The 15,682-nt window shown below is 55.2% G+C and overlaps 6 protein-coding genes across 6 annotated transcripts; 2 read left to right on the plus strand and 4 right to left on the minus strand.

Moving 5' to 3' along the window:
- Positions 1-141: 141 nt before the first annotated feature.
- B0T26DRAFT_755786 (ankyrin repeat-containing domain protein) lies at positions 142-927 on the minus strand (the record flags this gene model as incomplete). Its single annotated transcript, XM_060446007.1, has 1 exon — positions 142-927. The coding sequence occupies one exon, from the start codon at positions 925-927 to the stop codon at positions 142-144; it is 786 nt and encodes a 261-aa protein (XP_060291359.1).
- Positions 928-5,119: 4,192 nt separating this feature from the next.
- On the minus strand, positions 5,120-6,296 carry B0T26DRAFT_743602 (chaperonin 10-like protein; the record flags this gene model as incomplete). The annotated part of the gene is made up of 2 exons (XM_060444281.1): positions 5,120-6,052; positions 6,120-6,296. The coding sequence occupies 2 exons, from the start codon at positions 6,294-6,296 to the stop codon at positions 5,120-5,122; spliced, it is 1,110 nt and encodes a 369-aa protein (XP_060291360.1).
- Positions 6,297-6,626: 330 nt separating this feature from the next.
- B0T26DRAFT_446517 (uncharacterized protein) lies at positions 6,627-8,000 on the minus strand. Its single transcript, XM_060435074.1, has 2 exons — positions 7,757-8,000; positions 6,627-7,671 (listed from the first exon to the last, which is right to left on the minus strand). The coding sequence occupies exon 2, from the start codon at positions 7,639-7,641 to the stop codon at positions 6,958-6,960; it is 684 nt and encodes a 227-aa protein (XP_060291361.1). The 5' UTR covers positions 7,642-7,671; positions 7,757-8,000; the 3' UTR covers positions 6,627-6,957.
- Positions 8,001-8,774: 774 nt separating this feature from the next.
- Positions 8,775-9,833, plus strand: B0T26DRAFT_726053 (uncharacterized protein). The gene has a single exon (XM_060442803.1). The coding sequence runs from the start codon at positions 9,092-9,094 to the stop codon at positions 9,740-9,742; it is 651 nt and encodes a 216-aa protein (XP_060291362.1). The 5' UTR covers positions 8,775-9,091; the 3' UTR covers positions 9,743-9,833.
- Positions 9,834-10,410: 577 nt separating this feature from the next.
- Positions 10,411-12,295, minus strand: B0T26DRAFT_806092 (uncharacterized protein; the record flags this gene model as incomplete). Its single annotated transcript, XM_060447179.1, has 5 exons — positions 10,411-10,943; positions 11,083-11,185; positions 11,315-11,973; positions 12,023-12,132; positions 12,186-12,295. The coding sequence occupies 5 exons, from the start codon at positions 12,293-12,295 to the stop codon at positions 10,669-10,671; spliced, it is 1,257 nt and encodes a 418-aa protein (XP_060291363.1). The 3' UTR covers positions 10,411-10,668.
- A 1,254-nt stretch (positions 12,296-13,549) lies between these two features.
- On the plus strand, positions 13,550-14,998 carry B0T26DRAFT_446550 (uncharacterized protein). Its single transcript, XM_060435075.1, has 2 exons — positions 13,550-13,797; positions 13,871-14,998. Exons 1-2 carry the CDS (start codon positions 13,714-13,716, stop codon positions 14,816-14,818), a joined length of 1,032 nt encoding a protein of 343 aa, XP_060291364.1. The 5' UTR covers positions 13,550-13,713; the 3' UTR covers positions 14,819-14,998.
- Positions 14,999-15,682: the final 684 nt, after the last annotated feature.

Raw genomic sequence — 15,682 nt, forward strand, 5'->3', positions numbered from 1 at the left:
GCGACCGCGTACAGCAGTCTGCTTGTATTGTATTTGGCGACGAGATCAGTCACGGCACCGCGCTGAAGCAGCAGCTCGATGATTAAATGGTGGCTATGGGCAATGGCAATCTCGAGCGGGCTGAAGCCTTCTGGGTTTATGTCAGAGCCGTAGGAACTTGACGGCCTCCATCGACTCCACTTGGACCGCTGAAATCAACGGCGCAGTGCCCTCGCGACTGGCGTAATTGACATCCGCGCCGTACTTCACCAATATCGACCAAAGCTCTTTGGGGTTGTCTCCTTCCCTCCGTCCAACAGCCTCCTGAAGTGCCGTCGTGCCAAAGTTGTCTTGCTCGTTGACACTGGCGCCTGTCTCGAGGAGGAGGAACCGAGCCACCTCGAAATGGCCAAATCGACATGCCCAGCCAAGGGCGGTGACTCCCGCTGTCGATTTCGTATCTATGTTGGCTCCTGCTCCGACCAAAATCTTGACGGCATTCGAGTCGCCTCGTATAGCCGCTATGCAAAGCGGCGTCATCCCATCTCCGGCCCTCCTGTCGATCTCTGTCAGATGCCATGGCTGACGAACAGCCGAAGCAAGGTCGAAATGGAGAAGCCCCGCCGTGCCGAGATGCAATGCTGAATAGCTTTTATCTTCAAAGTAGTTGGTAACTGGAAACAGACTGGCGATCTCTTTCTCCACCGTGCGGTTTGAAAGTGAAAAGGTGACAGCTTCCAACATGGGGGATACGCCACTTGACGGCATCATGTGGTGCGGATCGGCACCTGCCTGAAGTAGCGCCCTGACGATTTCCGTCTTCCGCAGAACCATCGCAACCCACAGAGGGGTGTAAATCCCATCGTTCCAAACATCATGGACCGAAGCCCGGCCCTCGACTAGCATCTGTTTGAGGGCATCGGCATTCCCCGTTACGACGGGGATCATGATGCGACTCGAAAGGGGTACTTGAAAAGACAAAAGGTGGTTAGATACTCGCAAGGCAAAGTAGGGCCTCCCATTAAGGTCGATCGACAGAAAGGCTAACAAGGAAATTCGGACCAGCCAGCTCGGGAAGTGGGAGACGAGCCGCATTTCTCGGGACGCGACCCGGTGACAACGGCGTCGACAGATGTCGCGTTGGCAGAGGCTTTGAGTCAGACGGCGAAAGGAATACACAACACTTATGGAGCCCATAACTGGCTGAAGCAGAGTCGCTGCCCTGCACCAACTCCTGGCGCCAAAATGACACTGGCAGTGACAGATCTCATCACAAAACTGGACCGGGCGTCAGAGGAAGTAGCGTAGCAGGCGAAGGACGGCCAAGTCGCAAAATTGGACTTGCCTGCTGGCGGACCTGCCTGGCGACTGTTGTCCAAGGCCTTGTGTCGGTAGAGTGCCATCTCGTCAGCGACAGACGCCTAACAGCCGCAGCCAAATTGCGCTCGAGATGTTCAACCCGTGATTCCATGTGCTGAATTGCCTCACCAATCTGAGAGACGACTGAGCCCCCAGATGCCTAGATTGCGCGCTCAGTGTGCGATGTTATTCGTTCCAAAGTTGCCTGCAATCTTCTGTCAAGTTGTGAGTGGAAATCATTCTGCCACGTCTGGAAAAGGCCGCTGGTCTCTGTGGACACTCGCCTGCCCGATAACGATAATTATTTGTTAGAAGTTCGGTTCGGTAAGGTAACTGAGCCTGGAGGTATTGACTCACACATTCTGGACAAGCAACAAGTTGCAGATCCAGAATACAACTTCACGCAGTTCCTTCCTCAGAGTGGCAATTTTGCTTGCGCTTCTTATCCAAATCATCTGTCTTCTCGTTCCAAGCTCCTGCGGCTCGCCATGACTCGGTGCATCTCCACCGCTCACTTTGTCAACGATTGTCTGGATATGCTTTAAGACGGCGAGGCCCTGACTTAGCGACTTGTGCATGGCCGGGGCAGACGTATCTATTTGAGACCCATGAACCATTTGGTCGGCGATGATCTCCCGGACCTCGGTAAAGAACTGTTGCGTCAGCGTGATGTCGTCACGCAGCCGGTGAAGGCTCTCTGGCGCATCTCGCCATGCGTTAGACAGTTCCAAAGCTTCGAGCTAGTTCGCAGGGCGACGTCCGCAACACCAACGACGGCACCGAGTGCTTCCATTGCTCGCTGATTGATTCACGCTTCCCGCGACCTGTGCCGTGCAGGGACTAATACAAGCTCGGAAGCATCGAGAAGGGCGTTCGTGTCGGCCAAGGCAAGGTAATAACTTTTTTCCAAGTCAACTTTGTCGCCACGGATGTGAATAATTGATGCGTTATCTGACAGCCAAAGGGATTCCACGTCGCCTGTAGCCATAGTGTTAGCGTGAGTGCATGATTGGGGTTCCCAAACATTACGCATTGGTTAAATGGAAAAATGCTCTGGTGAGTCACCACTTTGTCCACCATCTGCGATTGTGAAAAGAATGCACCGATGGTCTGTGCTTCCCGTCCAGGATTCTTCAATGGCATGCTGTGATAACGAACTTTGACCCTACCGGTCAGTTGTCACAGGCGGTAATAGTAGTAGAGACTGTTATTAATTCCCGGCTAAAATAGCAAGCATGTTTCTTCCGATTTGTGCAAATTATATTGGATGCTACCTACGTAACGGGAAGATGCAGGTGAGTTAATTTTCATGCCTCGGAACCTACCTCGCAGTGGACTTTGGGCATTGAGATTTTGGTGTTTAATTCCCCAAATTGCTGCGAGCCTGCCTAACTAGGAGGGCGGTATGTTGATTAGCTGGTAGTGATTCGCCGGACTATTCAGTAGTAGTCTGGAAGAACGTCTAGAAAGCTTTCACTCAATGAATCTACAGTGGCACAGGGCTGATGCTCCCGGTATCAAAAGGTAAGGTGCTCCCCTGAAGCAGACCGGGAGGATAATGAGGGACTGTCAGAAAAAAGGGGGGGTTCTAGAAGGTGCTGGAATCATGGATTTGTCACTATCAGAAAGAAGGGAGATTCTAGAAGGTGCTAGAATCATGAATTTGTCACTATTAGCCACAGACGCGCAATAACCTCGCCACCTGGCCATGGCTATAAGAAATGCTCTCTGGCAGAGCCAGAGAGCCTAGAAAAAAGGGGAATACAATCAAGCAATTACAACCCCATCAATTCCACAAGATCCAGTGTGCAGTGTTTCTGACAGGGACTTCCGCAATTAGATTTATCACAAAAGTGAAATGGCTTATACCCATCATCACGTACATATTAATGGTTAATATACGTATCTGTAGCGATACAGCAAAAAGTCAAACAATTTAACGGCACCGACAGAGTTATACCGAAACCTTACCACCGCCATGTACGATCAAAGGAAACTTATATGTACATGGATTCTAGATGACTCACAATAACCTAAAGTCGTCGAATCTCATCCACAGGACCTTGTTGCCATCTTCGTCCAAAATTAGGCGCTTGGGGTCTTTAATTAAGAAAAAGGTCTAGTTCCAGTCCTTGGCTTTCTACCCTTTTCTCCCCGAGCAGATTGTCCTATTTCAAGAGCTTTACTCGGTGCATGGACTCGAGAGAATGAGTAACGTAACGAGTGTGATGTTATCGTACCAAGCATTGCCCAGACTTGGCAGACAGCCCAGAATAGAAAGCTCCGGCGGTTCCGCGTTCTGGAACTCTGGTGCATAGAGTCCTTGTTACCTAAGCCCGGGCTTTTCTTCGTCCCATGTAAAAACGCTAAGTTTCCAAGAGAGCTACGAGACGCGGTCAAAATCTTATTTTCTCGTGTTCCTCCCGCTCTATCCAAAACTCAGTTACTGCGTTTCTGCTTCTTTCTCTTTCTTCCACGTCCAACTTCCTCAACCGCCGCTCTCGAAAGTTCAGGAACCATGGTGACACATTGCGCTGGACCCGCACATGAGGACGCAGAATTCCGTATCCTCCTCGACACCTTCATGGACAAGACTATCAGCCGACCATCGGCGCGTGATCACCTCTGGCGCGTTCTTTAAGGCCTCCCATACGACATTCGGAGCACCTCCTTCTCCTACTTTCTCAACAAAGCGACCCGCTAAAATTCGAGTCCCGGACCGGAAAGGCTAAGCGAAACGAGTCACAGGCGGACGGGCGGAAGGAACTCGACGACTACCGATGCATTCCCACCAAACAGCAGTTCCCGAAATCCTGCCACATTGTTGGTTACGCGGTCAACAACACGGAAGACAATAGGACGAGCCTCGATCCATTCCTGGGGTTGGTACAAATATTTCGGCATGCTCATGAACAGAGCGCTTTGGCAATGCAGGAAGATGAAGACACTAGAGAGAGTGAATAACAGAAAAGACCAGGGAGAGTGAATGACGGAAAAGACCAGGGAGAGTGAATTACAGAAAAGGAAGTACTAAAAGCTTACTCAATATTGTTTAATATTGTAAAAATACCGGGTTTAAAATTCCGGTATAGGTCGTCGTCGATTTCAGACTGAAACATAAACACTCTAATCTAAGCATTCATTGGTGTGGTACTTGGGCCGAAGAAATGATATTCTTGGAAATTAGAACGACGGGTAAGGAAAAGCCTTTGATAGATGCTTTGGGCAGGAGATGGGCCTCTAGGACCCAAAACCGGATTCTAATACCTCTTACCTCCCTCAGCAGAAAACCTTATCGACGAGCTGTAAAGTACTAAGGCCTTTCAAATCTTGGAAAATCTCCAAATCTCCCGCTTAAAACATCATGCCGCCTGGAATTGACCCACTTTTCATGAAATTGAACCACATTTTCCAGGCCCCGGTTAGCATGCCTCTGTACTTCCTTCATTCTTTATTTATCCTTCATTCTTGGCCTCGGAATGCCCTCATTTCATTCGGAATGCCCTCTTTTCGGGCTGATTACAACACTTCCCTTGCCCTCTCTCAATGAGTGAGTATAAGGAAGCGTTCCTTTCTGTAATCTTAGACCTATTCGGCCAGACAATTCAATGCGCTGTCAACTTCGATCACGTACAAGAAATTATGCGGGCGCTAGGTAATCTCAAAAGCAGAAGCGGTGAAAGTAGGATTCTCGACAGCTTCTTCACTCATGAATACATAGATATATGATTATGCCATGCTAACTAACCCAAAACTATCACGGCACAAACTCTGACGGTCCCTACAAGCCCGCCCGGGTGGGCTGCTCCTCGTTGACCAGCGTGTAGCGGTACCTGGGCACGCCTGCCTCCATCTCGAGGATGGCCTTGTTGGCGTCTTTCATGGGCACCTCGGTGACCCAAGGCTTGACGTTCTTCTCGGCCGCCAGCTGCAGCATCTCGCGGATGCCGTTGGGCGAGCCGATCATGGACCCGGTGAGCTTGAGGCGGCGGTAGAGTATGTCCCACGGCAGGAAGCCGGGCAGGCCGTCTTCGGGGGCGCCGACCTGCACAAACGTGCCGTCGAAGCGCAGCAGGCTCATGTACTCCTGCAGCGGCATGTCGGCCGACGACACGGTGCAGATGATGATGTCGAGCGTGGCCGCATGCTTCTTGGCCCACCCTTCGTCCTCGCCCGTCGCGATGAAGTCGGTGGCGCCCATCTTGGCCGCGTCGGCCGCCTTGCCGCGCGACCGCGACACCACCACCACCTTGTCGGCGCCCAACGCGCTCGCCCACATGACGCCGAAGTGGCCGAGCCCGCCCAGGCCGATGATGCCGACGGCCTTGCCGGGCCCGGCGCCGTAGTGCTTGAGCGGCGTGTACGTGGTGATGCCGCCGCACAGCATGGGCGCGGCCTCGGCTGACGCGATGGCGTCGGGGATCTTGACGACGAAGCGCGACGGCGCGCGGTTGTACGTCGCGTAACCGCCGTAGGATTTGCCGCCATTCATGTACCTGCCGTTGTACGTGCCCACGTGCTTGACCTGGCAGTAGTTCTCCATGCCCGCCGCGCACGCCGCGCACTTGGTGCCGGTGCGGTTCTGGCACGAGTCGCTCTGCGCCCCTACGCCCACCCGGTCGCCCACCTTGATCTCCCCGACCGCCTGCGAGCCGACGCGCACCGCGATGCCGACGATCTCGTGGCCCACGCAGCACGGGTAGATGGTCGGCCCCTAGATGTAGGTTAGTAATCGTGTCTGTCTGTTCCTCGCAGTTGCCTGGCTGGTAATTAGCTCTTACCCATCCGCTGCGCAACGTGTGCAAGTCACTGCCGCAGATGCCGCAGTGTGTGACCTTGATGTCGATGTCTGTCTCCTCCCACGGCTTGGGCTCGAACTCGCCCCACGTCATTTTCCCCTCGGCTGCCGAGGCGTCATGGGCCAGCCACCCCTCGAACTTGTATGTGGTTCCCGACATGTTGCTGGGGCGCTCGGGCTGAGGGTGCGGCGTTTGTTCGAGTATGGTGAGTGGTCTGTAGGAAGATCCGTAGTTGCTGAGAGGTCGTAGCTAACGGTGCCAAAGTCGAAGACAGACGATGGAGACGGCGCGACTCGGCTCTTATAGCGGCGCAGCCCGCCACCGCGGCGGCCCAGCACGACATGGCTTGCCCATGGGCTCGCCAGCGGCGACTCAATCTCGGCGAGAACCAGACCCACTAGCTTTCTTCTATCGACTTCTCCGGGCCCACACTTGTGGGGATCGAGAACGAATCTGCGGCGAGATTTCGGACTTTGTCATCAAACTGCAAAGTCCGCTGTCAACGGCAGAACAAACAGACAGTTGGATGCGCCAAGGACAGCAGTGGTTGGATTCTAGATGTTTCCTGGCACACTGGTACACGGTAGGTTCTCGTTGTTCCGTGGAATCGTTCGATGTGTGGTAGTCTTGTCGTCATGATCGAGGCTTACCAATCCAGTTGGCGTAGTCGGTGGCGGAGAACGAGTCAGGCTAGGGCTGGGGACAGGGACTTCCCGTCCTAGCCATGAAGAAATAACAACCGCTTCCTTGCACACCCGGCATGCTTGCACACCCGGCATGAATCGCGATGCGCACGGCACAGAGAGTCACAGCCATCGGATCACAGCCATCGGACGTCACTGTTGCGTGGCCATGACTGGCCGCGGTACGTCCACGGCCCCGTCGGCCCGGGCGCCGTCGGGGAGCGGATGTCTTCGGGGCAGCAGTTCGCTGCGAACACGTTGTAGTACGTGCCGTTGCAAGTGCGCTGGTACATCCACGGCCCTTCTGCGAACTTGGGCCGAAGGCTTGCTGGGTGTTCGGCACCGACACGATGCCGCCGCTGTACGACACCTGTTCCTTGTTGAGCTTGACGTAGTAGAACCCCGGGTTGCCCCAGTACAGGTACGCCTGGCCGGTGTCGTGGTCGCCGTCGATCTACATCGTCGGGTCGATGTTGCCGTTGGTGACCAGCGGCTTGACCAGCGCGTCCCGGTACGCCCGGGAATAGAATCGCTGTACCCCGACGCCGATGCCATACGACACGCCGGTGCGCGTCATGGACGCATAGAAGTAGAACTTGCCGCTGCGCTGCATTCGACGAAAACAGCCGCCAGTCCCGCATCGTGTACGTCGTCGACCCCGGCTTGTCGTGGTCCGCAAACAGCCACACCGTGTCAGTCCACACGTACGGCGCCGGGTCCGCCGCGTAGATGGTCTGGATGATGGGGTTGTCGGCCTGCGCGACACAGATCAGGCTGCCGAGGGCGATGTCGACCATGGCGGCCACCTTGCTCGTCAACATTCTTTTGGCGATGGTCGACTGCTCGTGTACCTACCTACCTATGTTAGAAATGCTGGACCTGAGGCGCCGAGGCAGCCAAGTTGGTTCTCTATCTATCTATTTATCTATTACACACCTTACTCTCTTGTCTCCGGGTCGCCTAGGTAAACTCGCAAGGCACCTTTTCCCGCCGGGGCCTAGGCGACCACGATGCAGGTCCAACGGAGACACGGGACTGGAGCGCATGTCGGATGCCGGGATTGCGACCCGGAACCAATGTACCGGTGCGCATGCATGCAAACTTACTTGCGCGAATCACACGAGTTGGGCTACTCACTGGGAATGCAACAATATAACCCTCTACCACTCAATGATGTCGAGGGGCCTAATAACTAATTAGCACAAGCCCAGCTGCGGGGAATAATTAGACCCAGGAGATAGATTTAATGAACGTGTTGAGTGACTATTCAACGCAGGCAACTCATGCCTCAAATCCCACCTTTCTTGGTTCTCGGCGTATCGCTATTACCCACGAGCGTATCGCTGCCGCAAGGGTGGAATGTTTAGCTGGTTTCAGCCTCAGGCCGCCTGTCGATGATGTAGTCGCACAACCGGAGATCGGGCCGCGACCAGGGCCGGTGGGGCAACCGTGCATTACCACTTCCTTTTTCTTTCATGGGCGGTTCGTAGTTTACGTCCTTCTCTCGTTGGGCGGATGCTTTGCAACTGATGATTCGGCGATTGAGATGCGATGCTGCTATCGTGAGCGAGAGATTCGACATGCAATGAGCCTTGGAAGCGAGAGAGGTCGCTCGCCGAGGTCGTGAAGTGGGAGGGGCAGGTAGGCCGTGATCGTGGCCACTTGCCACAAAATCGTCGCATCTGTCTGAGGCAGAGCCGCTTAGGTCGGCCGGCCAGGGCCAAAACGTGGCAGCGGCCTTGGCATGGATCCGTCGGAAGCAGGAGGGTTGTAAACGCATAGTCTTGGAATCTCACCCAATTGAATGGTAACTGTAAGCTCCACAATCCAAGTCCCATTGACCTGATTGGTGGATCTTGCAAACTTTTCAGAAAGTAAAATGTCTCGGACTCTGTGAATAAGACAATGGACATTTACGGCCAACATTGCAGCCAAAATTCGTCCAGTCTCCACACGGCCTGTTCGGCTCGTCCCATCTACCCTCGATCTTACTGCAGGTCCAATCCGTGTCATCACCGGGGCTAAGGTCCACATGTTCACGGTCCACAGGAAGCTGTCCTGGCCAAGACCCGCTCAGGTCTTCACCACGTGTATCCCAACCCAAACCCAGAACCTTTCTGTTACTGAACAAGTATTCCGTCTCACATCGACATTTGATCCGACCCAAAATAACTGTTCGAAATCAGCCCCCACCAAATTAACTGTTCGAAATCAACCCCCACCAAATTAACTGTTCGAAATCAACCCCCACCAAAAAAACCGCACCGCCAAATGAACAACAGCACTGGGCCCCTGATAGCCCTGCTCGCCCGAAATGTCCAGCTGATGCAGGAGCCCGCCGACGTGCGCCTCGAGCTGCCCGGCGGGAGTGGCGTCGTGGCAGCACACCGCGGCGTGCTCGGCCGCGTGTCGCACTTTTTCGCCACCAAATTCGCGCCCGAGGGCACGTGGGCGGGCGCGTCGTCGGCGGCCATCCAGCTCGACAACACCCTAAACCTCGACCCCGTGGCGCTGTGCCGCGCTCTCGTCTGGTGCTACAACCCCGCCGCGTCGTCGCCCGTGATTCCCGGCGCAAAGCGCGTCGGCGGCGGCGGCGAGCAGCCCCCCGCGCTGCTGCGTGCCAGGATGCGCTGCCACCCCACCGCCCTCGGCGAGACGCTGCAGCTGTACCTCGCTGCGCACCAGTTGGGGATTCCCACGCTCAAGGAGGCCATCTTGGGCGACTGGCGCCGCGAGAAGCGGTGCTTGGTATTTGATGATTGGCAGGTTTTGGACTTGGGCGCGCTGGCGGTCATGACGGCCGTGCTGCCGCGGGAGGATCCCGTCTGGGCGGAGATTGAGAGAGGCGGGCGGGAAGTGTTTAAGAAGCCGGTCGAGTTTACGAGGGAGATGTCGGCTTTGAGGCCCGAGACTAGTGTGTAGGAATTCATGTGTTATGTAGCTTAGGTATCTAGGTATGCTGCTGGACAGCTTGTACGCCTAGGTATGCTGCTGGACAGCTTGTATGTCTAGGATTGTTTAATTAAAAGCTTTAAGCAACTGCATGCTCGTGCGACAGAACAGTTCTTTGTCGACAATGGCCGCGAGATGGTGCCACCGTTCTCCTGCTGGCCCCCTTTCGGTCGTCTCAGAGGTTCACAGGAACGAGCAGCCCCCTATATACGTCATCTACCCTTGGGCCCCCGGCGCACCCCCTTCTTCCTTTGGTAGAGCCTCATCGGGAGCGAAAAGTCCGCCTGAATCTAATTCTGTCTGATACTCTGGTTTCACCGCATTGGATGCCTCGGGGGGGGGGTGGGGGGGGGGTGCTGACGTGCGTATGGTGGGCCAATCAGAAAGAGTGAAATCCGGGAGCTGCCTCGCCACTGATGCCTACCAAATCTCGGACTGTGACTCGATGCGTGGCGGCGAGGGGGAGCATGCGTCGTGGAATTAAATGTGACTGCCAATCAGAGAGCCGCCAACGGCACCCCCCACGCGCCCTTCTTCCGAGAAGATGTGCTGTCGCAATGGAAAGATAACGATTAATGTGCAAAGCTGCGTGGACGATACCAAACGAAAATTACCTAGGAATAATACTCATTTACACAGTCAAGTAGAGACTAGAGCGCAGATCACAACCACCTCACAACCACCTCACAACCACACTGCCACCTCACAACCACCTCAACTCACTCCCTAGAAACGCCTTGAGCTCCGCAATTATCGTATTTTCGTCGGTATAATCCAAGATGCCGAGTTCCGAATCGAGCTAAAACGAGAGAAGTTTGCCCTGGGTCGCATCCATTGCGTCTTCAAGTACAGTGTAGGTGCAGTCTCTTGTTGAACCTCGACCTGGGGGGTCTGATTCACTCGTTCATCTGAACTGGAAGATGCCGCATGCTCTTCTTCACGACGCCCCCCACCAAGATTGGAAGCTCCCAAGACCAGGTCAGTTTGCCGTCCCGGCTCTGGGGGCCGGTATTGGCAATAGAAGGGCACGTTGGCATGCCTTCCACCGAGTAGAGTAACCGGACAGTTGGGCGCATGAACTCCAACGACATATTCTCAGCGAGAGGCAACCTCTCCTCGAACCCCGTGCGGGTCCAGAAGTGGCGGCGAGGCTTTCGAGGCCTAGATCCAGCTCTTTGGTAATACCAGACCATAGAATCCAGATTAGGGCGGATTTTCACCACATCAGGGGCAGACACCTAGTCAGCAGGCCGAGTCGGGGAGGCAAGCGCATCCGTCTCCGTTGGGAGTAACTATGAACATGGGCTTACGGTATTCGGCAGCCGCCGTGAGGCTAGGCTTTAGAGACCAGCTCGACTTGGATGGGTGGGGCTTCCAGAAAGCCTCATATTTGAACTTGACAAAGGGGGCGAGCTTGGAGATCATCCAGGCAAGGGCAAATTGTGCGAGGCATTCTTCCTTGTTGCCGCTTCCGATGTCGGCGTGGTAGCCCAGGAATCAGCACTGGTTCATCTGGCCGCCATGTGCCACCCGTTCCCACACCAGGGGAAGAAAAGGCTGGCGGTGCTCGTGAAGGGCCAGTGCTTGGAAAGCATTCTGAACCGCGTCGCATGGTGCCGAGTTGACAAATGAGAAGCGCTTCGGGCGCAGGCTCGGAAAGCCGATCGAGGCCACCGTGTCCCACAGACCGCAGGCGATGATGCCGACCTTTGGGTGGCGCATCCTCTTTTGGTGCAGAACGGCGGCTGTGAATTCTTTGGCAAGCGGGCCTCGTTCGCCTTCCGGCCTGGGTGAAGCTTCTGCAACTTGCGCCTCTGGAGTGGGCTTTCTGGTAATTCTTCTGGAGCGGGCTTGAACGTAGTCGCTCGCCCTCTCAGCGAGATGGCTGAGTTGGTGCTTGAGCAGCTGCGGCAGTGAGGCAGTGGGCTTTTGGACAACTGGGACTTCGCTGCCGTTCTCGGCCGGCGTGCCCGGAGGTTCTGGTCCATCACGCCGTGGGTCCGCCCCTGTAGACCATTGCGTGTAGAGACCATTGAGAAAATGGAGGGCGATTTTGGTAAGAAGGCTGAACTTGCTGATGAGATCGGCCACGCACCGCGCGGTAGAGGCACCCCTGAAAAAGCCGACGAGGATGATCTGGTCATCCTGAGCGTAGTTGGCACATATAAACCTATACGCCTGCTTGATTCTCGTTTCGATGCCTACGGTACTCGGACACCCCAGTCGTCAGCCAATGAACTACCTGCGTACCTTGGGTACTTGGCCGCAACCGCAGCACGGTAACGTCCGGGGCCGTGTCACCTTTCCCAAATCCCTGGTGCGGGTGCTTCAAGAAGTCGCCTTCGTCGGTGCCAATGCCGCTAATATACAAGGCGACCTGATCAGTGCCAGAGGGTGTTCCGCCTTGACGTACGTCTCGAAACGCGAGACGTTCGTCAGCGGGCTCCTGTTGATATCTCGGAAGTGGTTTTTTCCAGTGCCATCGAAGCACACGATGATGCGCTTTTTGACATGATGTTCCATCGTCAATTACTAGCGTCAACAGTCTTGACTAGACCCTCGCGTGTAGTTCGATTTCCCGTGGCCCAGGCATGGAAAGGAGGGTGATAGGCAGGCACCTCACTTTATATTCCCGCTCAACGTCATGCACCAGCCATCCGCGGATTTCCGTGCTAGCCGTTTCCTTCATATTGCGTTTCTGTTTGCGCATTCTATCAAGGAATTGCCGGGTCCATTCCCCTGCCTTTCAACAAGTCCTTTAGGAACAGGTCAACCAATTAAAGGCAGCCTTCAAATAATGGCAAAAGGCTTTATAGCCCAAAAAGGCTTTATAGCCCAAACTTGTTCTAATTCCTAGTCTGTTTCTTTCCTAGTCTGTTTCTTTCCTGGTCTGTTTCTTTCCTGGTCTCTTTCTTTCCTAGTCTGTTTTTTTCCTACCTGAACAACTCTGACAATGATCCAAGACTTCTGTATTGAAATCAAATACGCACGAATCCATATTACCTAGGTACCTACCTTGCACCGTCGTGAAAACCTGAATGGGTAGTGCCAGAAGCGCAGCAACGCAGCAAAGACCACCTCAGAACAAGGTCCTAAGGCGTTACAATTGTGGCCGTGGGGGAGCTGGGGCCGGCAGCTTAGTGCGCTTAGTTTGCACCTGGCACCTGCCTTGGTAGCCTTATCTAGGTACCTTACCTTACTTTAGGAGAGTACCTTAGGTAATTGCAAGACAGCCCGATCGCACGCGGGGCAACAGGTGTCCTTGAGCTCGGGCCAAAAATGCTTCCCATAAATAGATAAGGTGCTCGCCCCAGCTGCAGCCTCGCCTTTTACCTTCTTCCCCAAAACTACGCACATCCATCGCCAGTTGATTAGGCCAGGTAATAACACAGCTAGTTAGTCGCCCATCTCCCAGCCAGACACGCGACGCTCATTCCAATATGGGCGAGGGTAAAACAGCGGTGGGTTCAGTACCACTACCACTACCTGGCAAGGGAACAATGACGTCGGAAACCACGCATGTAATCCTCGTGTCTGATTACGCCGACAAGGATCCGGACTCCAGACGTGAAATTGTCGACTAACTTGCCAGCCGCATTCCTGCCGACGCATTTGCCGACTCCTTCAAGACGACGACGGCTAAAATCTCGATCGAGTGCATCCAGGACGATGCTAGAGCGTTGCTGGATTAGGCCAGGCTTGTCACGCCCTTTTACGCCCCTGCCCCGCGCGTCGTCTTGTTCGGCTACGGCTACGGCGGCTTGGTCTGCGAACAGGCCGTCCTTCTTTTGCGCCAGAGGCTATTTGGCAAGCCGTACCTTCGCCATCGCGTGACAGGCCTTGTTCTTCTCGACACGCCCCACTTCCACGTAGCACTGGCACAGTGGATCCGTTGGAGACCGACACCCACGCCTGATGACGCCATCGTCGGCATCGCCAGTATGCAGGTGTCGTTCAAGGACCAATTAGGTCCCCATCTGCCAGTTGCCTGCTGCTTTACCACTCCTGCCGACAGAAAGAAGCCCGTATGTCATGCACGGCCCAATGGATTACCTTTCAGTCATTTACTTGCCAGCCAGCCGCTAATCTCAGAGCCAGTATTTGCGTTCCGAGTGGGCCATCCTCCCCCGGGTCAGAGTCGTGGCGTTCAATGAAAGCCCCGCCGACCCGCCGAAGCCTACCGCCGACCCACCGAAGCCTAAGTCTAGCCGTTGGGCTATCTTCTCCCGGACCAGAGTCGTGGCGTTCGCACCAAGCTCCGCCGCCGCCCCGCCGAAGCCCGTGTCCAGGCGTGATACCTCTGGTGTCGAGACGCTCTCCAAGTGGCTTACACAGGTACTCGACATCAGCCGCGGCTCTGCACCGCCTAGGCCGTTAGATAAGTCGCTGGCATCTTTGTTCCAAGAGGCGTCGCTCCAAAACGACCCAGCCCCGCTCGCCAGGCTTGTCCGACTCTACCAGGAGACGAGCAGCTTCAACGGCGAATACTACGTCCCCCAGGACGCCTTGGACAAGCTCGTCACTCGCAGTCAAGTCCTCCGCGAGCTCAAACAATATGGCGTAGCGGGCGACGACTCCACCGTCGACTTTATCCTCAACAAGGCAAAGAAGGTGTTTGCCATTCTTGCCATGGCCAATCTCATCCCGGCCGTCGTGGACGTGAAGGATTCCGGCTTCACCGACGAATACTTACCTGTCGGCCAGAGAGGCTGCCAAATCGTGTCCCTAGAGCCGCGTTCGTATCAGCTCGGGACGGACGCATTTGAGGTTTTCGAGACTGGGAACATGAGCAAAGAGCGCACGAGATTCATCCGCCTTCAGTGGAGCTTCCTCGCCCCCGTCTTCGAACTAACGAGAGTAGCACGGCATCATCAGAATATCGTTCTGCCGTTCAAGGAGTACGAGAGCGCCGATATCTACAAATACCTCGGCTTGTTTCCAGCGAGAGAGGAAAGCGAACAGCTTCGACCGGGATATTACACCTCGCCGACAACACAACAGGCTTCCGCAGGGCCGTCTTGCACCCCGCCTATGACGGCGGCGTGACACCGTACATGGTGAGTTCATGCAAACCTGCAATCCGAAAAAAGAAAAGAAAAAAAGGAACCTCACCAGAAAGATTCATGCACTAACCAGTACCAACAATGAATAGCAAGGAAACCCCGGCCGCGTAGTTGCGGTCTGCGAAGTGACGGCGGATGCGTGGCCGCGAAGCCACGAACTCGCCAGCGCCTTCACCCACAAGCATCTCGCAGCCTTTGCTAGCGGCTGGCAGGGGGTGGGGGTGGATCTCGAGTACTCGAGTGGCCTGATGTGGGAGTGGGCCGATGGCGGGAGTCTCGAGTGCCTCTGGCAGGACACGACGGCCCGCGTGCCGGGTAAGCAGCTGGTCAAGTGGAGTCTCAACTAGATGTCCGGGCTCGCGGATGCGCTTGTGTGTCTTTTGAAGGAAGAGAAGAAGAAGACGGAGAATGGCGGAGAAGGGGGAGGCTTGCAGCAGCCCTGGTACGACGGCGACCGCGAGACGGTGATGCCGTGGCCTGGCACCGTCTCTTTATACCGCCACTCGGAGGATGGCAGCATGTTGCTCAAGTTCAACGGCATCCCGACCGACGGAATGGGGCTTTCGAAGGCCGCGTCGTCGTGCTACCATGACAACTCTAGTCTCCCCTAGAAGGATTCTTCTTCTGTCATACAACAACAGCAGCATCCGAACCTCCCTCCCGGCAACAAACGCGACGACTGCATTCTGTATTTCTACTGGGTCGTCTTCAACTTTGCCGTGTAGATCCGCTTCGGCACGGCCGCCATGGCCGACTTAAGGCGCGATCTCGGCAGCGTCATCAAGGAAGCAACCCCGGCAGCGCTGCACCAGTGGCTCGCTTGTCGTGCAGAGAAGACGACGGCCGA

The sequence above is a fragment of the Lasiosphaeria miniovina genome (assembly GCF_030549165.1).
Source record: "Lasiosphaeria miniovina strain SMH2392-1A chromosome Unknown B0T26scaffold_7, whole genome shotgun sequence".
Taxonomy (NCBI): Eukaryota; Fungi; Ascomycota; class Sordariomycetes; order Sordariales; family Lasiosphaeriaceae; genus Lasiosphaeria; species Lasiosphaeria miniovina.